Source organism: Dromaius novaehollandiae, chromosome 15 (assembly GCF_036370855.1).
Source record: "Dromaius novaehollandiae isolate bDroNov1 chromosome 15, bDroNov1.hap1, whole genome shotgun sequence".
In the NCBI taxonomy this organism is placed as follows: Eukaryota; Metazoa; Chordata; class Aves; order Casuariiformes; family Dromaiidae; genus Dromaius; species Dromaius novaehollandiae.
This window is the reverse complement of record NC_088112.1, coordinates 10960312-10985942: the sequence shown is the minus strand read 5'-3', so window position 1 is coordinate 10985942 and position 25631 is coordinate 10960312. Positions and strand designations below refer to the sequence as shown.

At 53.4% G+C, this 25631-nt stretch overlaps 1 protein-coding gene across 2 annotated transcripts in view; it reads right to left on the bottom strand.

Moving 5' to 3' along the window:
- LOC112994351 (proton-coupled amino acid transporter 1-like) overlaps positions 1 to 25282 on the bottom strand; it is a 32521-nt gene extending 7239 nt beyond the window's left edge. The window contains exons 1-10 of one of the 2 annotated variants that reach the window (XM_064520896.1): positions 25180 to 25282; positions 19324 to 19471; positions 18369 to 18459; positions 17132 to 17220; positions 16383 to 16478; positions 15467 to 15551; positions 12614 to 12832; positions 12189 to 12287; positions 10478 to 10644; positions 3951 to 4120 (exon numbers count right to left, since the gene is read on the bottom strand). In XM_064520896.1, the coding sequence (XP_064376966.1) occupies positions 3951 to 4120; positions 10478 to 10644; positions 12189 to 12287; positions 12614 to 12832; positions 15467 to 15551; positions 16383 to 16478; positions 17132 to 17220; positions 18369 to 18459; positions 19324 to 19466 (1159 nt within the window). In that variant the 5' untranslated portion in view covers positions 19467 to 19471; positions 25180 to 25282. Of the gene's footprint in view, positions 1 to 3950; positions 4121 to 10477; positions 10645 to 12188; positions 12288 to 12613; positions 12833 to 15466; positions 15552 to 16382; positions 16479 to 17131; positions 17221 to 18368; positions 18460 to 19323; positions 19581 to 25179 lie in introns of those variants that run through there. The other variant, XM_026118632.2, reaches the window with a different exon arrangement.
- Between the last annotated feature and the right edge of the window lie 349 nt (positions 25283 to 25631).

The window sequence follows — 25631 nt, the reverse complement described above, 5'->3', positions numbered from 1 at the left end:
CAAGGGGCTCAGTCCTGCAAGGAGGCAAAGGTCTGCCCTGCCACCCCTCTGCCACAAGGAAGTCCAGGCTTTTGCAAGCCAAGGGGAAGAGTGGAGCAGCCAGCTGCTAACAGCATCCTCAGCCCACCCCACACCACTCTTTGGACTCAAAGTAAACAAGATTAAACCCCACTCAAAAACAAGCAGAACTAAAGTACCAGCTGCAGTCCTCAGCCTCCAGGCTGCAACTGTCACACTTTCCACAGATATTAATTCAAACAGTTTTTTACTGTGCTGTTTTTGAAGTCTAAGCTTAAAAGACACCCATATAGCAAATTGCATCCTCTTTTTGGAAGCCAAAGCCATGATGCAGGCTTGTTCTGAGGCCACAAGATCATCTGATGAATATTTGTGTAACTCCCTCAATTGTTTTTATCCTCGCCAACAGCCACAGCGATCTCTTATACTGAAAGACAAGGATAGGAAATACAAACGAACCTGAATCCTTCCAACACCTCTCTATCCCCAGCCCCAAACTGGAGGGTACAGCCACTGCCATCACGTAAAGCCACCCCTTCACCCTAAGCCTTTGCTCGCCCATTCAGTCCCAACCTGACACCATGGGTTCCACTGCCAGAAGCAGGCTCTGAGTTTGACCATTAGGATAGTGGTGACCATAGCACGTGCCCCAGCACTGCAGGATTTAATCTTTGCTCTGTTCCCCCAGCCTTCCCAAACTCCCCAATCTCACTCAGGCAGGGAGGGAGGATGCCAGCTTTCCAGCATCATCTGCAGTTCAAAAGAGAGCCAGAGATCAAACGCCCTCCTTGCGCACTATGATCCTGCTTTATGCTAGCTCCAGCTCTTCCCACGAAAGGGTGGGAGAAGGCAGAATAAATAGCCCATGCTCTTGTTTTTCAGCTGGACAGTAAAAAGTTTTCTCCTCCTTTTCTTCAGAGAAAAAAGACCTCAAGATCGAAGTCAGCTCTTCTCAAAACAGGCCCTGGACAAATAAGGGACTGGGGAGAAGGAGGTAAATGATGAGCAGGCTATTTGGCAGCCTGCATTGCCTCCCATGTGGCCAGGCAAAGCCTTGTTACCAAGCCAGTAAGTGCTATGGATTTACTCTTCACTGGGCCGAAGATTCAGCAAAAGGTGCCACCAATATCACTTCTGCTCATGCAGCGTATTTCTTTCAGGGAGGACATTTCCCAGCCACTGAGGAAGGCTCAGGCAAGGCTCAGCCTGGCAAGATTGTGCCTGACTACGGGATCTCCACCCCAGGACACTGAATGACCCCAGCTGCAGTGGCCAGGGATGCCCAGACCCTAGGGCAGGACTCACAAACATGAGCATCAATGCACGAACAGTTTGGACTGCAGCTTCAGGAACTCACCACAGAGGAGACAGGGCTTTGTGCACCCCAATTAAGGCAGCATTTCTGGACCATCGTCATTATCGAGAGCCCAGAAACCAACAGGCTCTCAGCCAGCTCCATCTTCTGCAAATTAGCGCTGCGCTTTTCTCACAAGCCCAAACTGAAGCCAGCTAGGACGCAGAGTCCAGATCTCTGATGCTGAACTCTGATGCATCAGCAGCATCAAACTGTAGAGCAAAGGTCTTTCTTGGTGGAAGACACCCGGGAGCTCATTCAAGCATCTCAGCTGTGCTGATAACAGCAAGCATGTGATCTTCAGGAATCAAAGCCAGCCAAAACCATATACTCTTGTGCTTCACTGACCTGTTGCCCCTTAGGCTTCAACAGCTCTGGCTTTCCCAGCTCCTATTTCCCCCTTAAAAAATAGGCAGACAGGTCAAACCCTACTCCTCAACCTGCTAAAATCACAATTCACCTCAATTTCCAAATTATGCAGGCAATTTAATGGAATGACTTTTATAGCAGACAGGGAGTAGCTGGCATCAGGCTCCATCTCAGTGCTGGAAAAGCCTGATGCCAGAGCAGGCAACAGCCCTTCAGGAGGTTGGCCTCTTTATTCAAAATGTCTCTGAATACTTGTGGCGATTAAAAATTATCTCCAGGGTCTCCAAACTAGTCAGGTCCAATCATGATCCTCCCATAGCTTCAGCAGAGCAACAAGCAATTTCAGACTGTGCATCAGCCTCTCGGCCCTGGCGTTGCCTCTCACAGCTATGCATCCTTCTGCAGGGAGGACCAAACAGCCTCCAAAATAACAGAAGCAGTCAATGCCAAGAGGCATCCCAGGAGGGATAACATCTCCACGTCTGGCCAGAGCACCTGAAAATGCTTCCCAAGCCCTCAACCCACAAAGGAGCACGGGGCACTTTCAGCATTGCTGTTTCATCCAGCACACAGGCCTTGGGTAAGTCTGCTCTCAGGCTTTGGGAGCCTTGCACCCTGGGCCAGCACCTCCTTGGGGCTGGCAGGATGAGCCCTATTTGGGTGATGAGAGCTGGCTCCACCACACCTTTTCTGTAGGTCAGCCAGGGCTCAAGCCTGCCAGTCTACTCCACCAGCCTCACTGCAGCCACAAAACCCCTGGGAGAAAAAGGGACTGTTCTGGGCTGAGGCAGCCAGACCTGCCTGCAGCACACAGTGTGCCGCTGGCACACCTGGGCTTTGGTTACAGGCCATCCATCCATGGATCATTTTCAGTTATCTGCTGCTGTGCTACATACTGTAATAAAGCGTACGCATGGAAAAGCACCTTTTGTGTGTGCTCGGCCTTTTCCTGCTGTTGTCAGACAACACCCAACTTTCAAAACAGAGTCCAGCCAATGCAACAGAGAAACTGGGAAAGGAAGGCAGCTAGGCATGTATGGAAGTCACCAAGAGGTTATCATGCCACAACTGGTCAAGTCGAACTGCTCAGGACAGGGATTCCCTGGCCAGATCTGGCTGTTCACTTGAGGTTTCTTCTCAATAACCAACAAGCTTTTTTATTTTTTTAAACTATAACTTTACAATTCTTTTCTTTGTTGCAGAGAGAACACAGGCAAGGCATCAGGTGCAAATACACATTTGTCTCAGGTCCCACACTCTAAAAGAGATGTCATTACATACTAGCATAGCACCCTGGGAAAGGACACCTATTCCCTCACTGTCAGCAAAACCTTTGCAGCTGTCCATTGCTAGGTGTTGCTTGGGCACAGAGAACCTGGCTTCTCAGTATATACAGAAAAAAGACAGCCTCAAGCCCAGGCTGTCCTAGCATCAGACCAGGTATTGGAATTGTTTTATACACAGCTTTTTTCAGCAAGTGTCATCAGTGGGATCCCACACCCAGGGCTCCAAGGGAGCCTCATCACTGTGCAAAGCAGCGTCAGGTTGCAGCCTAGTCTGGACGCATAACTGCAAAGCACAGCTTATAAGCTGGCAAGGTGTCAAACTACAGCAACTCCTCCCTGCTGAGATGCATGTCCTGAAAGCAAACACACACCGTCAGCACATGGAGAAAGCGTGACCAAATGCTCCAACTAGCACCTAGCCTCCATCTCAGCAACAGGCATCTTGCCAGGTCTTCGGTTTCCCTTCCCAAAGTTTCCCAGGTTTAAGCTGATCTGCCACCTCCAATTCAAGTAGGAAATTTGCAGAAATGAGGAGACATAAGAGGCTGCAGGGTAACTAAGCACAGCCCCCCATGCCGAAAGGCCCAAGCACCTTCCAGCCAGAGGAAGCATAACAGAGTTTGACACGTGCCCTCAGTCTCCCCACAAGGGCTGAGCCCCCAAGGGCTGAGCCCCCAAGGGCTGCTCCTCAGTAGAGGAGGCTGTTCCCACAGAGAAGGGCCAGAGGACCACTGCTGCTGCCTGTTGGCAGACCTTTCTTGGCCCTCTGGTTTGCATTAGAAAGGTTCAAGAGACTCAACGTCATGATGGCGCTAACAGGAGGAGAAGAGGCAGCAAGGCCAGGGTGCGCGAGGGGCTGAGGCTCACGGCATTACCAGCCCGCAGTGGGAAGGAGGGAAGCTCCAAATACTGTTCCTACTCACAGGTGATGCCAACCAGGGCCGTCCGGAGGAGCAGGTTGACCAGCCATCCCCAGCGCTCCGACACTCGCGCGACTACAGGAGGGATGATGATCTCAGCGGGCACGTAGAATTGCACAGCATACGTGAAGAAAATCCCAAAGGAGAAGAGCAGCTTCACGGCTTGGTATAACCTACAAATGAGAAGGAGGGGATCTGGTGAGATGGGTCCTTGTTCTGACCCCCAAGGCATCAGCTGAAGGCAAAAAGAAGAAGAGGAACACTGCCAGAAGGACATTGTGTCTCAACTGTTTCCCTTCTACATATCTCCCTTCCAAATTAAGGGGCAATGCCTTAATCCGCTGAGCTGTTTCTTGCGTAAGAGATGGCAAGCAGATAGCGCAACCTACAAGCCATGGCAACACATGTCCCCAGCACCTTATTAGAGGCTTCAAGTCTGGCTTTGCGTAAGGAATTGGTAGGCCAGGAGTTAAGTCACCAGTCTTTCAAATGCTGGTTCCCTTTTGGGAAACCTCTAGGGGCCAGATATTAAAGGCTATTTAAAAAAAAAAAAGACACCGTTCCACTCCTAACTCATTCAAGGGTGCAGAGAAGGTTGATGCGTCTTTGGGCAAGAGACCGGGAGCTCAACTTGTTCCTTTACACATTAAGGCAACTATCTACGTTTCCAGATGCTCGAAATACCACTGGCAGCTCGTGTGCACAATGCTGCCTTTGGCTGCATAAAGTTACAAGTCCTCTGGGCACCTCACTCCTTATGGAAGGATATGGGCTTTTTACTGCCCTCTCCTCTTCCACATGACAGGGCTGGGCTCTCTAAGGCATGCAGTGACACATGGTGGCCTTCCTCCCAACTGCCACGTGGTGCATGCGCCACAGACAACACCCAAATACCCAACCATTAGGAAATCGTCCTCACCAGAGGGATGGCTAATAGCACCGATACTTGTAAGAACCCGCAATCCCAACTTTCAGCCAGTGACCTAGAATGAAGGAAAATTTGCATCCAAAAACCCCTCACCAAACATTTCTCATCTTTGCCTTCACTAACAAAATCCAGCTTCTGAGCTGAAGGATGGAAAAAAAGCACCTTTTCTCCTGGTTGCAACCAGGACGATTTTTTTTCTCTAACTTAAAAGAGAAGATCAAGAACATCACCAAAGAGGATGCAGCCATGCAGCTGCAGCCATGAATATTTCACAGATTTCAACTATTGCTTGACTCCCAAATAGGAGGGAGAGGACTATACCACAGGGATAAGTCTGGGCTTACAAAATTAACATGACGCAAACGTCACCACCACCACCTGCAACTCAACCGCCTCCACAAAACAAAAAAGCAGCAGCTATTTCTGGAACGCTGCATAATGCATGTTTAGGGAAGAGACAGCTAAAATAGGAGTTTAGGCTGCCTAGAAGGAACTCAGTATGCAGACAGGCTGCAAACAAGAGCTTGGGCTCACTCCAAGTCAGACCTCACTACATCCCAGATCCTACAGTGAAGTGACAGGAGGCAAGTGCAGCTCCAGAAAAACCTGCTATAGCTGGCTGGGAAGCCATCCCCCAGCCCTGTCTCTGCCCTGCACCCCCCGGCAACAGAACAAGCCTCTGTACAGAGGAGCGATACCCAGTTACATTACACGCATGTTCCCACCTGTTCCCTACACAGACATGCTGGCCAGGCTGGACAGCAAATCGAACACGAGTCAGCTGCATGTCTTTGCAGCCATTAAAGCTAATCATGCACTGCGCTATACTAGCAAGAGTAAAGCCAGCAGGTTAAGGAAAGACATTACTCCCCTCTATTTGGCACTCATGCAGCTGCGGCTGGAGTATTGTGTTCAGTTTTGGACTTCCGGGACAAGACAGACATTGATCTGCTGGAGTAAGTCCAGCAGAGGCTACTGAGATAGTCTGGTGCTGCAGCACATGACCTGTAAGGAGAGGCTGAGAGAACTACGTTTGTTCAGCCTGAAGAAGTGAAGGTTAAGGGGGACGTTACTGCTGTCTTCAGCTACCTAATGGGAAGGCACGGAGAAAACAAAGCCAGGCTCTTCTCAGAGTTGCACAGCAGAAGTACCAGAGGTAACAGGACAGAGCTGCAGCAAGGCAAATTCTAAATAGACAGGAGAAAAGGTCTTTACCGCAAGGGTGGTTAAGCACTGGAACTGGGGTCCGGAGAGATGGAGGGGAGTCTCCACCCTTACTGATATTCAGAATTTCAGCTGGGACTGCTTTGAGTGAGGGTTTGGACCTGACGACCTCATGAGGTTGTCCCCAACCTAAATTATCCTGTGATTCTATAGGTAAACAAAGGACAAAACTCATGTCAGAGTCCAGAGCGCACCCACTCAGCCAGAGCACACTATGTTCGTGACTTGAGTGCATGGTAGCCATCTATCCCATGGTTTGCATATCCTACGGTCATATTTCCAAGCAAGTGAATATCAAATGTTGTAAAGCAATAAAGTGTTCCAAGGCTATCCACGTTTAAGAGATGCTATTTTAAAACCTATAGAATAAGGTTGGGTCAAGATCTTGCACAGATCAGGAGAAACCAGCACAACAAGCACAAAGGGCAGTTTCAACTCAAGAAGAGGAATAGCTCAGGCCCTAGCCATGACCCACAGAGAAAGCAGGTTCACTCATGACCCTGGAGAAGCAGTGCTCTGTAGACTGTAGCAAATGCCTGCTTATTTAGGAAGGCCACCCCAGGCCACCCCTACAAGCTGTACTTCAATGTATTTCAGTAAGAGACAGTATCCCATTCTTTGACCATAGGTTCTTTCATTTCATACCTCCAACTGGTCACACACAACCAGACATGTTCACCCTTGCTACAGCATTTCTTCACTTTTCAGATGGTGGGGTTAAGCAACCCTTCTGAGGACGCAAGGAGGGGTTTCTGCATAGCAGCACAGTATTTCTCAGAGACCATGGTTAGACCTGGGTGCTTGGAACTCATACACTCCTCTTCAGGAAGCTGTGGTTACAGACCAGCGAGCCTGGAAAAGTCCTTAGTCATCCTGTATCTCAACAATTCCTCACACACTCATCAAATCTGTCCCTAGAGACCTCCAGGCGATGGCTGCAGCTAAAGAAGGATGTAGCATCTCCTCCACAATACTCACCTTATGCTGCCTGTGCTGCAGGCAAACCCCCTGACTTCCTACCCACAGCCCTCATGACCAGCTTGTGCAGTGCAATGCCTTATTGCTGGGGGCGGGGGGGGGGGGGGGAACAGGTAACAAAGCAGAATTCATTTCCACAGCAAGTCTTCACCCATCACCTACGGTTTAATGCAAGTATGGGAATACAGTGTTCAAGGGTTCAACCTTAGTTTCCCAGCCCTTACTTTAACAAGGCAGATAACAAATTTCCAAGTCCAATATTTACAGCCTCCATTGAATGTTCTGCCAGGAAGGAATGTGTACAAACACTGAAGTGCTTGGTGTGCAGAACCACGATAGACCACAGCACTCCTTCTCCAGAGGCAGCCTGCAGAGCATGGGAGCCCTGCTTCATTCCCTGAGCTTCTTTGTGCACCACTTACAAAGGGCTATTCTGTTTTCTGTATAAGAAAAAACCTACGACTTTTTCATAAAAGTACTTTGATGGAAAGTGTGGATACTCCTAGAGATGTGCATTCAACATAGGATCCTTCTATAAACTATAGTTTAAATTCAGTCTCAGTTCTCTGTCTCAGTTTCCCACTCATAAGAACAGCAGCAGCATTTCATCTTCTCCCCATCTCATCTGTAGGTATTTTATCTGTATTTTATCTGTAGCTTGTTGAGCTGATGGGATTCATACTTATTGTGCTCTGCAGGTTGGGATTCAAACCTCATGATAATGCTGACACATTTTTCAAAAGACATATCCCTTCTCACCAGGAGAACAGTAACCTGTAAGTACTTCACATCCCAGTGTAGTTAACAAGTCAGGGCTCTCAGCGGGAGTGAGACTTTCTGCCACACAGAAACAGAAACCCAGCACAGTTCAGCCACTGCACAGATTGTAAATGAAAGTCCATTCATTTAAAGAAACCCACAAAGCAATAATAAAAGAAGGGGCTCTGCAATCTTTTTTTCTCGGGGGAGGGAGGGGGGGCACATGGGAGGGGTAGAAATCCTGCTTTTTCCAGTCTAACAGCTGCACAGGATTATACATATATTATCTAATTACCTGATATTATTAATAATAATTCTATTAGTAGTAGTATTAGGTTAGTCTCTGGAAGTCCACCGGTGACTCAGGATACGAGTCCTGTCACAATCCACATCATATGTGGGGAAGCAGCAGCAAGTCACCTTGCACAGAGCTCAGCAGTCAGCAGAAGATAGGACAGATTGGAGGAGGGGGGGGAGGACACACTTCTAGATCAAATTCTTACTTTGGTCTCTTGCAAGATTTCAAGCCAGTAGTGACTTCGAAGTGAAGCTTTTAAACTTCAGAGCATTCCTCAGCTGCCTGGTAGCACTCTGAGAAATTGTTTTGTTACAGGACAGCTTTCCGAGGAGCTCTATGGCATCAAATCAGACTTTAGCCCTTACTCCGCATCAGTGCACAAGAGGTGCTTTTGTGCAAGCACTACCTCAGCAGAGGAGCAGAGCTTCTCTCCGGCCTCCAGCCTTGTCTGTCAATGCCATATCCTGCTAAAGAGACACCTGGAAACAGCGTGTTGGAGGAATCGAGATGGGTTTGTTCACAACTTCCCCAAATACTGCCAAGTGGAGGAAGCTGGAAAAGACTTCAATTCTCAACATTTGCATTCTGAAGAGCCTCCATACTTCTTGTCACAAAGGCACAAGATCTGCTACTAGAAAAATGCTTGCATTCCTCCTCTGGGATGAACATGGATGGGATGGACATGGAGTCACTGTGCTGAGCAAACAGGGAGAAACCTGGAGGATCCAGGCAGGGATCCAGAGGTGCACTACTGGCAGCCAGGAAAGGTAAAAGCCAACATGAGGAGCAGGAGAAGTTCAGGCAGAGGAGTTTGTCCTGTCACTTGAATACAGTTTCCAAAGGTCCCGTGTCTTTACTTCACACAACCACTCAATGTAGCCCAAGCCACAATAAGATGGAACAAGAAACCAATGGGCTTTTCACTAGCTCCTGCCCTCCACTGCCTTCCCTCTAAGTCCTTTGAAATCAGCTCCTGAGGAGAGAAGATATCTCTACAGGCACTGATGGTCAAGATGAGCACTGGCTCTACGGGGTAGTTCAAGCCCCTCCACAATGCACTTGCACTTCCAAGCCATGTGCAGCAGCAAACAGAATGATGTGGAGCACCACAACTTTACCACGCATTTTCAAATGCATTTCCAGTTTGGCAGCTGGGGGGCCAACACGAGCAGCATGGGCAGGGAACAGGACTGCCAAAGAGGCTGCTACGTCCAGGCAAACCCTTGCGTTGCCTCCTTTGCAGAGCAGCCGTGCACTGCCACAAGAGGACCAGCTAAGATCACACAGGGAAACCCAGCAGAAAGACCTGCTGTCTCCCAGGTTCATAGCACACACATAGTCTTTAGCATAAGAGTGTGTACACCAGAAGCGAGAGTGCCGAGCTCACAAAGCAAGCCCTGAACAGCAAGCTTTCCACTAGAGATCTTACTTCCCCACAGTGTGCAGTCCCAGAAGTTACCTGGCATGGAACTTGGCCAGCTACTGCAATAGCCAGCAGCCCCTGGTAAAAAGAGAAATAACACCTCTGGATAAGCATTTACAGCTTTGGACCACATGTGTTTCCACAGGGCTCCGAACCCACAGGCCAGTGACTGAAGCCTTGTGGAATCCTAGAAGAGGACAGACAGGTTTGGGGAGCTGCAGAACTTGGCCCCTAAGGAAAGGGGTATCCTCACAGCAACAGCTCCCACAGGCAAAGCCTCATCCAGGCACAATGCAGAGCCCAGAAGTGGGAGTTTGAGCTCCAGGGCTACAAACGGGAACGCAGCTCCCACGTGAGATGTCATGTCTCTCCCCGACATGGGAGCTCCCAGCTTTGGGTTTAGTTTTCAGTACATTTCATTTGGGGAAGAGAAGCAGTTTTGTGCTGTTCGCAGATCTGATATGGGCACATCAGGGTTGGGTTCAAGTCCTCTTGGCCTCACGTCACAAGTACTGACAGCCAGATCTCTGCTTAGCCCCCAAAACAAGGCTGTGAGGCTCCAAGAAAGGACAGGAGCAGGATCTACTGAGGCAGGGACCATCAGATACCCCTAGGAAACAGCTCAACCACATAGAGAACCAGCTCCCAAGCTGGAGAGTCATGACCAAGCTCAGCAGCAGGTGCTCAGACACCTCAACAACAAACACCTCTCCATCCTGTACATCAGACAACACTTGGCAAGCTGCTTTGGACAGTGGCTATGACACCACTGTTCCCTCCCTGCCTCCGTCACCCCACTCCCAAACCCACCCAGGCTAGTTCTAAGGAGAGACCTCCCCCACTGCCCTCTTTTCCACATCCTCAGTGAGGACTGTTCTTCCTCACTCCCCTGGCCCCTCTGCTCCCATTCAGAGACTCACCAGCAGTTAGGCAGATTGAGCGTTATGCTGGCCTGGATTTCTGCTCCGAAGCGCAGGTACCCCAGGACACCCAAGCTAATGTACAAGACTGTGACGATCGACATCCCCACGTAGAGGATCACCGGGAACTGTCGGGGATTCTTCATTTTGTTTTCCAGAGGCAACACCTTGGGAGGGAAGAGAAGAACAGAACAGCATGATTGCCCCTGTTTCTGCAGGCTGCATGCTCCCGGATGTGGGCACAGAGCCCAGGACATGGCAGCAAGTGAAGCCGGCTGCTGCAGTTTCTGCAGGGCTGCCGGCAGAGTAGCAGCCAGGACAGAAACCCCAGATCCAGGCACAGCTTCCCCTCTGCAGCCCCGCACACAGAGATACAGTGAACAGGACAGTCACATGAGCTGTCCAGAGACCCCATTGCCATACAGAGCAGAAAAAGTTGCTATACTGGGGATTTGACTTCTAGCACTCGATTTTGAGACCTCCGGGCTTCACATGGCAAGTCCCCAGGAGGGTAAATTCATGCCTTTGCTTTAAAGAAGGGACCATCTCTCTCCCCATGGCACAGGACTGCGCTCATCAGAGAGTCCAACACTGCGGGGCGATGCAGCCTATCCTGCACCTCGGCTGCTTTATGCTCTGCACTTCAAAGCGGCACAGCAATGCCCTCTGGAACAAGCCTGGCATGATGCGCTCTCTCTTTTCCTCCAGCAGATGCTGCAGAGCGAGACATGTTCTCCTCTCTCATCAGGTTCATTTGGAAAGATCTCAGTCAGGCGGACAATAAAAAAGGGAGGGACAGAGAGACAAGTCCCTCACCTCTGTACTACTAGCACTTGCTTTCAAATATAGGATTTCAGCAAACATTTTTAAAGGTGTTCTTGGGTGACAGGGATTTCAAGGAGGGACACAGCGGAGGAGCTGGTGAGGAGGCAGAGGCAGAAAAACTTTTATTTGCTTCCTCACCTCCAAGCTGTGCTAGGAAGACAGCATTTGTTGGGCAGAGCGTTCTGTAAATACTGCTCTGTATAATGGATTTGGCATTCTCCATCCCTGTGTTTACACAGCCAGTTTATGTTAAGAGATGAAACGTTTTCTCCTCCTTTGAAGGGAGCTCCCGGAAATAACCTGCAACATCTTAGCAAGCCATTAAGCACTCCACCCACCCAGCTTTTTCACAGACACAGCCAGTCTATTTACAGCATCTTGTATGAGAGGCACATGCAAATTTAGCACCATAGCAGACTGGAATCAAGTGGCTGCTAAAGGGAGATCACTTCGGCTTGCTAGTAGGGTGGGGAGGAATAGATCACTTTTTTTGCCATGCTTTTCAGCCTGCCCCTAGGCAGCTTCAGGATTCAAACTGGTAACAAGAATCAGGAACCCTCCTTCATAGGCTAGTGAGCAGAGCCAAAGGCAGCTTCCAATAAAGTTCCTAGGAGAGCCCAATTTAGTGCCAGATACAGACATCTTCAAAGAAGCAAACAAACGTCTGAGGTTTAGAGGTTGTGCTCCTCCAGCCTCAGATGGAAGCAAAGTTTGACCCAGAAGATAGCCTGGAGGCTAAAGTGAACAGCATCACCCAGTATTTGGGCTACTGTCAGAGAAGTTCCTCTGCAAATACAGCTGCAACGCAGAACAGGCGCTGCGGCAAGTACAAGCACGGGCTAAGCCTCCTGCACAGTCAGCCCTGCTGCCACAAGCCAACACTTACCACTCCAATGCCTTCAAAAGCAAAGATCGCAGTGCCAAAAAACAGCGGGTAGGTCTTCCAGGCTGCTGCTAGAGGCAGGTCACTGGGATCAGGAATGCCCTGGAAAAAAGCCCACACAGTTCAGACACAAGGAGGAAGGGGAGGACCTCGCCCATTCCCACGGCTCCCTGTCACAGCCACTTGCCAGCCAGAAAAGCTGCACAGAAGCAGAGGGCGAATCATCATGCCCACGAGAGCGCACAGGGCTGTGCTCCCACTGCGTGCGCTATGCCACACCGCTGCTGCAACCCCATGGTCTCCAAACACCTCAGTCTGGAATTTATTGCCAAGCTCCCTTCTCCTGTGGAGGATAACTTGGCTGCTAAAGCACAAGACATCACAGAAATGACAGAAGGAAGTCAGTCTGGCTTGGCCCACGCACATACCCTGATGATGTACTGGTAGATCACGATGAGGCTGCCAAGCATGGCCACGTTGGCCAGCATGGAGAAGATGGAGAGGACCTTGAGATTCTGGATAAATGAGAGCAGCACCACAAAAGGCAGCAGAGAAACCATGTAGAGCCGGGAGTCCATTGTGGGAGTCGTGGCCACAGTTTTGTTTGAGCTGCAGTCATTTGTAGTACCGTTCGCTGCAGATACGACCTGAGGAAGCACAGGAATACTTGACAAACCCCATAGCACGGGTCTGACAACTATGGATCTTGCCAGCCCATCCCAGGCGAGTCAGACTACTACCTCATCAGCTCATTTACGTAATGAGTTGTTTGAAATCAAAGCAATACAAGTTTTAAAGCCATTGAGGCACATGGTTTCTAAGCAAATCCATGTTACCTCGCAAGCAGCACATGCAGAAGCAGCTACTGCCTCTCAGTTGAGAAAACTACCAAAGCCCAGGCCCCCCAAGCACACAAACCCAGCAACTGAGTGCACTGCTCTGCACCTCCACTGGCTACCATCACACACCTGCTCTAAGGCAGAGGATGGTTTGCATAGTGCACATGGCAAGTTGACAGAAGAGGAATAGCATGAAATGCTATTTTGTTAAAGATACCTTTCCTCTTGCTATATCATGTTGCACTCAAAACCACACACCCTGTCACAGCTGTCCAATGCTTTCTTTCCAGGCAGAGAAGCCAAGTCATTACACCACAGGCCTGGAGAACAGACACCACATGAGCAGATCTGGAATCTACTGCTGACCCCTGATCCTGCATTTCCCAGGGGAAATCACACTTCCCTTGTGCTCTTTCGTCCCAAAGGCGCTCCAGGCCGTGTCTTCATCTCTAGAGGCAAATTTACCCCCACAGTTGGATGGCTGTGCCATCCCTTCCAAGGGCACAGACACATTTCAGGTCACTAATACCAACCAGTCAGGAAAGAGTTAGTTCAAGTACCAGCTGTTGTCTGGTCACTGCAGCAAAGGGCTGCGTACAAACAAATTTGTCTGGTTTTACAGATACCCCAAATTGCTGCTTCCCCCTGCCCCAGCAGAGGGAAAGATCCTGCAGGGATATGATAAAGACCCAGATGGGGATATTTTCAGCCTTCTCACTCCCACCAGCACTCAACACATCAAAATGTTATCTGGCACCCACCTCCCTGGATCTCTCAGGGCCATGGAGAACCCCATGAGAGGATCCCAGTGCCCATAAACTGCCCGCCTCCTGGCCACTACGAGAGATGCAGCCCAGCACCAAAGCAACGCCCACAAACAACACTTACACCCCGCTCGCAGGACAGGCAGGGTTTTCCTCCAAAGCCAACCGACAGCAGGCACGTGGGCTGCTTCACATCCCCTTTCCCCCAGGACACCACCTTGCTTAGAGTGGGGGCGTTTGGCCTCAGATCCTCAGTGTTCACACATTTACTCCTACAAGCAATCCCACAAGGCAAAATGAAGGGAACCTCCTCAGCTGCTGCTTGCAGAGTGGAGGCAGAGCTTCCCTTTCATCCTCTGCCCACTGACTTCCAGAGCAACCCCTCTTTGGCATCGCAGCCATTTGAAGAGAAGCTGCTTAGAGAAACCCCCACACTCCCGTAGGGGTTTCCAAGAAACTACCTCTGAAGCTTTGCGGTTACCTATTTCTAAGCAAGCCTCCATATTACACAGCCTGTGTGGGAGCCCACCTGCTAGCTCACTGCCCTGAACGGCTTCACACAAGATTGGAAGAGCCCTCTGTGAGCCAAAAAACCACCATTCCCTCATGATAGAGGGATCCATCCATCCTCTCTGCTCTCTTGCTATGCACAGCACCAGCCCAAAGTTAAACAGTCTGAATTTTCCTTTCCAGGAAGTTTTCCCTAAAGTTTAGGCAGTAAACAAATCCTGCTCCCTCTTCACAAAAGCTCAGCCTTGGAGCCAGCTTTCTGCTTCAGGGAAATACAGCAGCCAAGTAATCACAATGTGCAGGGAAGGAGTTCAAGAGAGGACTCTTCCAACCACAGCAATTCAGTAAAAGCCCCTCAGCTCTAGCAGTGAATGAACAGGGAAGATCTGGCTGATGAAGGCTTTTGCCATGGTGGGTGCAACTGGACTGCTGCTGCATTACATCTGTAAGAGGAGCAGAAGTTGGCAGGGTAAGAAGGGAGGAGGGGAACAACACTGAACAGGTCTATGAGGCCTTGAGTTGTGCAGAGGCTGAGAACAGGAATTTCTTATTCCCAGGCTTTTTATAGCTCCAGCGTTAAGCAGCATACAGTTAAGCTGTTTCTGTTTATTTCCTACCAATGCCTGGCAGAAGGAAGCTCTTTCCATGCAACATGTAATGAAGCTATAGAACCACTGCCACAGGATGAGGCAAGAAACAGGAATGTAAATGGTTCCAAGAAAGGGAGGGGAGAAGTTCACACCAGGTTCCAGGAGCCATTACTGTCTACATACAATATCAATAAACCAATTGACCAAGCTGGGCAGGTTATCAAAGGAGCAATCACTCTGTGTTGACCTCATTCCTACATGCCTTCTACAGCACTTGGCCTGTTTCGCCTGGGGGATGTGGATGGGTCTAACGCTTCGTTACACAGAAGAACCTCACAGGGATTCTCTTGAACAAACCTGTCCTCTCTGGCCAACTTAACAGGGAAATGGATCCTCTAAAATAACTGGGCTGAGGAGTTATACCTTTTCAGAGAAACATCAGTTATGGAAAGTGGACTTTCTCCAAACAACAAGGCTGTAACAGCATTAAGCTTCTTCATACACCCCCCGTCCCCCAAATCAGAGGACTTCTCCCTCCTGTCTTTCTCCTGCTTACAGAAGGAAGGAGCAAGTCTAACCTGTCTCAGATTGTCAGCTAGAAAGACGAAGTATACGCAGCAGAAACCCAACTGAGTGAGGATCAGGAAGAGTCCCACTATACGCCTAGGGAAAAAAAAAAGATTGTTTATTAGAGAGGTCACTAAATAAAACTGGACTTTGCCTGCCCTGTACCCTTTAAGCCTGGAGATTAGGCTCAAGCACTGCAGCCATGTTCCTTTCCTACAGGGCTGATATATGCAAGCCAGAGCATAGTTGGGTCACTTTTCTTCAGTGCTCAGGAAGAGCACTGCATCTCCATCTAACCTCACAGACCTCAGGCTCTCCATTCCCCCCTCCTAAACCCTAGATGGGACCAGGACCAGCAGGAAAGTCTCCAGGTTGAGAGGCCCTGCTAACTGCCTCCCTTGGGTTTATCATCTCCAGTCTGCAGCTGAACCACCACCAGACCTGGAGACGACAACCCCGAGACACAGGAATAGGTAGATGTTTCCAGCATCTGATGTGCCTATATTCATAAGGCTGGAAGCATCCTTGAGGCAGCTGTTAGACCTCAGTGCTCAATGATTAACAAGAAGATGGACCAGTACTGTAGTACACATTATTTACCCCTTCTTCCTTACGCTGCAGAGAAGGCTTATTTCTCCCACTCCTTTAGTATAACTCTAAAGACAGGACGCATCCCCTAAGTCACATCTGGATGGGGATGTTCTGTAGGAACCTGATCTTCTCAGGACAGGACTGCATCAAAGGTCCCAGTGTTACATTCCCTGGGAGACATCTACCACTCAGGGCAAATGAGCAAAATAACATTTTATATATCTTATGATCATCTGCCAGCACAGTTCAGAGACCAGCCAGCTCTTCTGTCTCAGCTGCAGCTAGCTCTGGGTTTAAAGAAAAGCTTCCTCTTCAGAAGGAGAGGAGAAGGGGTACCTTCCCCAGACTGCGTGTGTCCGAAGCCAAGCACTAGGAGTCGACTCTAGTCCATACATCATGGCACCCCCGTAGTCCACAAACTGCTTCTGGAACCTGTCCAGAGGAGAGAGAAAGAAAGGACGTCACGTTGGCCCCATTTTTTGGTCTCCAAGGCAAATAACAACATCAAAGGAAAAAAAATGTTTCTGTGAAAAAGCCCAGAAGCAGCTCCTGAGTGATATTTCACCAGAGGCAGCTCCTGTAACACTTCCCCCTTTATCCCAGACAGGCACTACGTGAGCTTCTGAACCACCTAATCACCCCCTCAGGTGCGCCCTCAGAAAGCATGGGAAGCCCTGAAACCATCTGCAAGCTGGAGAACCAGAGACAGAAGTCCTGGTTACAGACATCCCTCCAGCGCCCAGGGCCCATGGGGAACCCCTGGGACTCTGCTCAGCTCCTCTCCTTTGCAGGGAATAGCACAGGCACTGCTGCATGCAGCCTCAAGACCGCTGTGAAACAAGGCTGGGAACTGCTACAGATGCAGCAGAGGAGGGTTTCCACCAGAGCTGGGCACCGCAATCCCGCTTCGGTGGGGGCAAGGGTTCAATACTGCCACTCTGCATCCTAGGGCACGCGCGAAGGCGGGCGGCAGCTCAGCGCTGTGAGCCTGTCACGGCATGGGGCCGGGCTCCCTGAGTGACAGCAGGCTCCAGGCACTGCACAGGGATTAGGGAGCAGTGCTGAGTACTAGAGCTGCTCCTTACCTGTAGCAGAAGTGATGAGCGCATTTCACCAGGATGCTCATACAGTGCACAGCAATGACTCCCATCACAAGCAGACTCAGAGGTCCTAACTGCAGAGAAAGAGAAGGAAGGCTGCACTCTAATGGCCAAAGCCAGAGCTGCAGGATGGGTTTTACTTGCAGACAAAACCAAACAACTTACTTAGTACCTGTGCCCAGGAGACTAGTGAAATGCCACTGCAGAGCTAACAAGGAGCTCCAGTGCTCCTCCCTGGGAACCAGCCCATCCCAGTACTGAATAATCCCTACAGAAAAGTCATGAACTTGGCAGGAATGATGCAAAGCAAGTTGGGTCCCTTTGGCCATAGCAAAGCATTTTAAGGATTGCTTTTTAAACTTTCCATCTTGCACCTCATTATTATAAAGGTCCTAGAGAGGAGTTCACAGTCTGGTCAGAGGAAGGAAATTTTCTTTCTTTAATCTGTACAATGGGAATGCTACACTCCTGAGCAAAGAAATCCAGAGACGAGCAGTGAGCCCTCTCACACAGCCAGCCAGCGCTGGAGCATACTGCAGCTGCTGAGGAGCTGAGCACCAGGACAAAAGCAGGAGAGAGAAGTGACAGTGTCCCGGGGCTGCTATGTTTGACTGCCAAGTGCAGTCTCGGCCCTCAGACAGCAAGGCTGCATCACATCCACAACTCTTGGCCAAAATTCAGACCTGCAAGGCTGGCTTAGCCCAGGTGAAATCACACAGAGGGAAACACACTGCGTTCTCCCTGCAGGGCTTCACTGATGATCTGCAGGGCTTGTTACATGCGTGCTCAACTCCCAGGAGCTGCGGAGGTCACGCAGTGTGCTCAGCACAGACGGACCAGGGACATACCAAGGTGGAACCTGCCACCCACAGGACCAGGGAGTGGAGATGCCATCTGAGCGCAAGTACAGACCATTCTGTCATCAGTGGGGAAGGGGCTGACGCTGTGGGAGCAGCAAGTCAACACCCAGCTCAGTGTGGAAGCAAGAGCCCAGCACCCTGCTTGACCCCGAGCAGAGGAAACCACAGCCCAGTCCCACATGCTGAACTTATCTACATCAACTAATGTGATATAGGAGCAACCAGCACAGCCACAGCAGGAAACGAGACAAGTCCAAGGTGCGAACGCTTGCAAGCCAATGAGCACCAGGAGGCATCTCAGCAGGGGGATGAGCTGAAACACTGGCGACAAGGGCTGGCCCAGAGCAAGATGGACACCTTACCAAGATGCCAGCGTTCTTCACAGCCAGAGGCAGCCCCAGCAGGCCTGTGCCAACGTTCCCCTTCAAGAGGTGGATCAAGGTCTGGTACCATCTGAAAGAGGGGAGATATGGAGATCACCACGAGCACTGGCAGAAGCCCATGCCCAGACCATACAGTCTGTCTATACACAGCTGTGGCAAACGCATCTGGAGGCCGAGATCACCTCTGCTGAATCCAGCTGGGCTCTGCGTAGGAGCCAGGGAGGACTGGAGGCAAAGACTAAGCAGACAGCTTTTGGCTGGGTATTTGCTGAACCTGCTTCCAGGCAAAACCCAGCTGGAGCCCAGCTCAGTGCCACGTGGCTGTGTGATCAGAAACTCCCTGAGTCGAATGGGCCAAATCATCAAGCCTCCTTGGAGCAGAGACATCAGCATCCTCTGGTAAAGCTCAGGAGGTGCTGTCCCCACCCAGCAGGGTAAAAGAGGCCTCAAATTTTATCATCCAGTACAGTTTTGATGTCAAGTAAGCCTGGTCTGGCCTTCTGTTTGAAACAGGAGTGAGAAAGCCCCCAGGCCATGACTGCAATAAGCACAGGCATCTTCTGAAGCTGGCCCGCTGCCTGCTTTCCACAGTTCCACAAACCTCACTAGAGCAGGGGGATACTGAGGAAAGCATCTAAAACACCTGCTGCCTGTGAGCCAGGCTTCATTGGGAAAGAGCGCCAAGCCAGGGCGGCCGCGCTACAGAGCAAGTCTTTGCCTCTGCGACGTGTGCTTGCAGGCTGCATGCTTGTTCCTGCAAAGGCAGGACCGCAGCTCTGCTCCCATGGAGGGATTTCCCATACAAACATGGCTCCATCACTCTCCAGCACGCGTCACGGCAGCACGGCGCTGTCACTACCTCCTCCTCCCCCTGCCCACCTCCCCCACGAGCCGTGCAAGCCGCCCGTCTGGCAGGGATGGAAGAGGCACTCACGTCGTCCCATTGGTCTCCCCGAAGCGCTGGTAGGACTCGGGATGAGCAAAACCATTCATGTCCCCAGGCGGGCTCCCTTCTGGCGTGACGTCTGTGGAGCTGTAGTCATTGTAGTCCTCGCTGCGGAGCCGCCGGGTGGACATGGTACCTGCGGAGGGAGCTGCGTCAGGGCTGCTGGTGACACCTAGCTCTGTGCCTCCCATCTCAGTCTCCTTGAGAGCAGCCATTCCTCAGGAGAGCCCAGCTCACACTGCCAGAGCAAGCACTCCTCGAGGGCTTTTATACAGCATGCGTTCCTTGCCCGCCCAAGCAATCACAGAGCTGGCGTCTCCTGAGGTCAAAGGCCCACGGTGTGTTCCCTCTGGCTCTTCCCACAGGCTTGTGCCCCCATTTCTGGCACACCCACACGGGATGGGCTTGGAAACCGGCAGGAACAGCCACCTGGACATGATGCACCTGCCCGCTTCAACCAGGCGATGGACACGTGCATCCCACCTGGAAGCACAGAGAGCAGAAGGCAGCGGGCAGGGACAGGACCGTGCCACGGTGGGTCCCCGACCCCGGTCCTCCAAACTGGGGCTGCCAAGAAGATGGCTGTGACAGAGAAACCGCTTTTAACCCCTGCAGAGATTTTGCCCTTGCCATGGCAGGGAAAGTTTCAAAAGATCAGGCAGAGCAAAGTTTTTTGATGCCCGTGGGCTGGAGCACAGTCCACGTGCTGACAAGCCACCAAAGGACACAGAGTCACAGAAGCACCCAGGGGCCTTGGGGTCTCAAAGGATCCAGTGCTCTTATTCCAGAGCAATACCCAGAGTAATCCTACAAGACAGGAGCACCAATGCGAGCATCTATGAAAGAAAAAAGCCTCCTGCCATTTGGCTTAAGCTAAAAAGCACTCAGCTGTTTTAATTCCCAGATCATCCCTGAAGAGCTCCCACTGCTTTTGCACTCCCCGCCAGCTCCCGCTGCACACACTCCTCCCAAAGAAAGCACTTGCTTCATCTCAGAGCAGCACATCAGCAAAGCAGGCAAACGGAAGGGCGGCTGGGGAAAAACGAGAGGGAGAGAACAGGGTTCGGAGCACCAAGGTGCGCTGTCAAAGGAGCCAGCGGCCGCACCGATGCGGACGTCGCGGTGGCTTTGCTGTCAGGCGAGAGCCCCTCGCAGCCCCGCGGGTGGCACCAGCCCGGGGCCGGGACCTTCTCCTCTGTTTGCACAGGCACCCACAAGCAAGCAGTTTAGTTACTGATTAATCCTCCTGGGTTTTACTAGCCCTGTGAGAGCTGCACCACTCCACCCCCATGGGCAGCAACCCGCAGGAAGCGCTGGCTCCTCCAGCAACGCTCGGCCAACGCGGGGCCGCCAGCGAGCAGCGCCAAAGGCAAGGGGCAAAATGAGGAAGGAGCGACCGCCTGACAGGGGGAAGGGGAGGATGAGGGCTGTGGATGCAACAGTGAACTGAAAATCCAGAAACTCGAGTTCACCTCCCGGCCCTGCCCTAGGCTCTGCCGGTGACTCAAATGCTCGTCCTAAATCCCCAGCCCACGGACATTACACATCGGGCGCTCCAGACAGGCAGGGCAGCAGGGAGGGGACGCGCCGGGCAGAGCAGAGCTTCCAGGTGCCAAGAAGTGCCCAGGGACACGCAGGTCTCTCTCCCGGCATCCCCCAGTTACGTGCCTGAGAAGCCCCCACTTCTTTCCCCACGCTCTGCCCAATGCCTTCAAGGCCCCACTGCAGCCCCCCCTCCACCCACGGGTGCCAGCCCGGCCACGCCGTCCACTTCCCCAGCATGGACACAGCTGACATGGAGCAGCAGAGGAGCAAAACTATCTCGACAGGCTTCAGGGAAGAGCGCGCGCGAGAGCCGTGTGCAGCCTTCACCACATCCTTTCGGCAGGGAGAGCTTGCAGAAAACTGCTCTGTTAAAAAAAAAAAACTACCGACCATCACTCCAGCTTACCGGAGTCCCGGTGGCCCCCCGCCTGTAAAGCCACAACTCGCGGCCACGTCCAGCACAGCAAAGCTCACCACGGGCCTCCTGACGCCCCCGGTCTGGCTCCCTCCGCTGCCATTAGCTGTCCGGCAGCGTTGAAGACGCACGCTGCTCCTGTCCCCAGCACCTCCCACCGTCGCGGGAGCTCAGCCCCGCTCTGCCTGCTCCGGACTTCCCTCGTGACCTCTTCCCCTGGCTGCAGGACCCATCCCTCCCGCCCCCGCCACTGGCTCGCCGCGGCTCCCACTGCCAGCTGCAGCCCACCTGCCCTGGCTTCAGCGGGATGCTCCAAGAGGTGTCGGGAACCAGGGCACCGCTTCGTCACCAGGTAGACCAGGACAGACAGCTAACGAGCAGCATCTGCTGGCTGCCCCGGGCAGGGACAACCCTCTGCCACAGGGCCTTGGGACTCAGCCCTTGCCTCCAGGCTCCTCTGGGATGTCGCCACCCAGGCTGTCACCTCCCAGGCCCTTCCTGGATGTCACCCCCCCGGCCCCATCCCTTCCTTCCCCCACCACTGCCAGCGGAGACCTGGCTCCCGGCCAGGCGGAAACGGCAGAGAAATGCTGCTGCTGCAGATGGGCTCGTTTCCTGCCAGACGGCTCCGCGTGCTCCCCGCCGCGTCACGCGAGCACCGGCGCTGGCGCAACACGCAGCGAGCAGGACATGGGGGCAGCAACCCCGACACGGGGGCAGCAACCCCGAGGGGGACCAGCATGGCTGCTGCAGAGCTGTGCCCTCGCTGTGCCGGGACGCCCGTCCACCTCCACCACCCTCGTTGCCTCAAGTCTAACCCCTGCTTCGGCACCAGCTTCCCAAGCTGGTCCGATGACGGCCACACACCCAACAACAGACTGATTTATCAGAGAGCAAAGGGAGTCCAGATCTGCCTGGCTCCAAACACCAGCGGCAACGTGGTGGCCCTACCAAGGGGGACCCACACAATTTGTGTGGGGCAAATTCAACACAGGCCCCTCCAGAGCTGCTCCATCCCCAAGCCCTGGCCACCCACAGGCAACCCACGTGCACAGCCGGACCCACGCCTGCCCCACCACCGCTCCAACACCCCAGCTGCTGCACGCAACGAAGTGAGGAGCCGCAGTGGCCGGCGAGGTCCAGCCTTGCTACCAAAGCTAAGCAGGGAGCAACAGAGCTTGCTCAATCCGCGCCTGATGCTTGCTCCAGATTCCGGCAGCCAGGGAGTCGCACGGCTCCACGATGGTTAGAAATGGGCCGCGGCAGCATCCGGCAATGCCGCTTTATTTCCTGTGTCAACGGCCAATCCCCAAAGCAGAAAGCCAGCAAGGATTGCACCACGCAACAGCGGGCGCGGAGAGGCAGCGAGCAGGGATGCTGGGAGGCACTCGAGCTAGTGGCAGCACATAAATCACTCCGGCATAACCTCGTAGCTCACTGCCTGGCCGCACGGCCATGCCCTGGACAAGCTCGGTGGCATTCTAGGTGATCCAGTCACACGGGGACCTGAAAGAGCCACGGCTTCAGTTTACACAAGGCGGCTTCAGAAGCTCCTCGTCACAAGGGACAGGCTGGGGGACGGCAGCGGCGCCGGGGGCCTCGCAAAGCGCCGAGGACTAGCAGTGGGCAAGTAAGGGGTTTTGAGGTGGCAATTTGGGGCAGACTTGGAGACCCCCTCCCCAAATAACTTCACCCAGTCCTTTTTGCACAGGGAGGGATTTCTCTCAGGCCAAGGTGAGCAGGTCAGGCGTCGCCCCCAGCCGCAGCCGGGCCACCGAGACAAAAGCGCTGCCGCTACGGGCAGGGCTCACCCCAGCTCACCCCACTTGTCTTCCCAAAAATCTTCCCTCCACCACACCGCATGCAGTCATATTCACACAACCCACTGATTCCTTCCAGAGCAGGAAAACTTAAGTATCCCTTTTCGCCAGTAAATTGGTAGTGTGTTGCTCCCGAATAGCAAAACCAGCCATCAGCCCAGGGAACAGCGGGCAACTGGATGAAGCACTCGGATGCGAGTAATTGCACAGCAGCAGCTGTGCCACCTCCGCCCCCTCAGCCCATGCAGGGCCAGACACTCGCCTTGTTACCTGAAGTACTCGACAGCGATGTTCTCTAGATAAAACCCAACGCCGTGACGTTATCCTGCTTGATCATTCCTTTTTTTTTTTTTTTTTTCCCCCTCTCTCAAGCAGGCCTAGCTGCTTTTTGCTTTGAAGACCCAGGGAAATTCGATCATCGTGACTCGCCTGCCTTGTTTCTGGATTAAAGGTTGCATAGCAGCAGGGAGCGAGCACTCAGCTCCCCCACAATCAACAAGAAGCTGCAAAACTTGTCTCCGCCACATGGTGGATATTTCAAACAAAAGCAAAACCCACTAATTTCCTCATCATTTACAAAAAGCAAAGATGGAAACATCCACATTCGCTTTCCACTGTAATCCTGACTCCATGGCCACCTTCACGTGTAGTTTTTTTCCTATGCACACGAGCAATTTCACTGTGGCAAGTGAAACGCCAGGGAAGCAGAAGTGTATGTGCTTACAACAATTTGTCCTTTAGAGTCACAACCCCATCCCAGAAATCAAAAGCGTGATGCAACTTGTCAAGCGCCCGGACAGCTCTCCGTCTAGGCGGGGGCCACACACACAACAGATAACAGTCCTTTGGTAGAGCCTTTGCTAAAAGAATTGCACAAGAAATTTGTCACCTCTTGCTGTCACATGTGTTTAAATCTTTATTTCTAAAGCGCTAGCTCTCTCGCCAGTCCCGCTCCCCCAGCATCAGCCCGTGCAGCGGCCCTCTCCTCCCTGCGGCACCAGGAGCTCCTGTAGCCCGCGCCACCCGTGGACTCGCGCCTTTCCACCGCTTCACAGCACAGCCTGGCCCTCCGCTGCCTGCTCTCCCCGCAGGCTGCCGCCCAGCACAAGCCTCCCTGAGCATCCTGCATCCTCCCCTCCGACAGGCGCTGCGCTGCCCCACAGCACCTCGTGCCACGCGCCCTGCACAGTGACGCAGCCCGGCACCCTCCATCTCGTGTGCCCCGCAGCAACACGCTGCGGTGCTCTCGCAGCGCCCTGCGCCTGGGCTGCACCCTTGCACGGTGCAGGGCTCCCCACGCCCCTCGGCAGCACAGGGCTCCTCATGCCCCCACACACACCAGGGCAGACTGCACGGCACCTGGGGACACTGCAATGCACCCGCATGGACTGCCCTGCACCCTGCATGTGGGCTGCCAGCACCACTGAGCACCCCGGGCATCCACCTAGCCTGCCAGCACCTCCACACAGACCTGCACCCACGCAGATACCAGCACCCATATGCACCGCGGGGCACCCACACAGGCTCCAGGCACTCTCTCTAGCTCTAGGCACCTCAGGGCATCCATGCAAGCTGCCATCACGCCCCTGCACCCATCCAGGCCCTGTGCACCCCTCCACACTCCTGGGCACCCAAGTGGGCTGCCAGAAACACCTGCACCCAGGTGGGTTGCCAACACCCCCTTGTGCTCCTGGATACCCATGTGGGCTGCCAGCACAGCCCTGCCCCTCCCCAGCGCCCCCTTGGGCACCTATGAGGGCTGCCAGCACCCCCAGGCCCTCTCCCTGCACCCATGCAAACTGCCAGCACCTCCATGCACTCCTGAACACCCACGAAAGTTGCCAGCACCGCCAGGCACTCTTGGGCACCCATGAGGGCTGCAAGCATCTCCCATGGACCCGCTGCACCCATGCGGGCTGACAGCACCCCCGGGCACCCACGCAAGCTGCCAACACCCTCTCCATCCACGCGGACTGCCAGCACCCCCAGGCCCCCCCGCAAGCTGCCGGCCCTCCCGGGCCCCGCTGCGGCCCGCCCCGCGGCCGTCCGCAGCTCCCCGCGCACCTTGGCCGCCGCCCGGTGCCGCGCGGCCCCGTCCGGGCCCCGCTCCGCGCCGTCACGTGACAGCGCGCTCAGCTGACCGCGCTGCCCGGCCGGCGGGGCCCCGCGCCTGCGCACACAGGGAAGCGAAGGCGAGGGGCGGGGCCTGGCCGGGCAGGGCAGGGGCGACGCCTGGCGGCCGCGCGGGGCGACACCGCACGCGGGGGCTGCGGGCGGGACCGCACGGGGCAGGCGGGGGCGGCGCGGGCCACCGGCGCGGCGGGGGGTCGCTTGCGGAGCCCGGGGGTTGCTTTTGCACTGCCTGGAGGTCGGTGCTGCAGGGCCGGGGGCCGCTTTTGCAAAGCCGGGCTGTCACTCTTGCAAAGCCCGGGGCGTGCTCCGCAGCGCCTCGGGATGCAGGGGGCCGAGGCGGTGGCCCTGCAGCCTGCCTCTGCCCTGCTCCGGGCCAGCGCCTG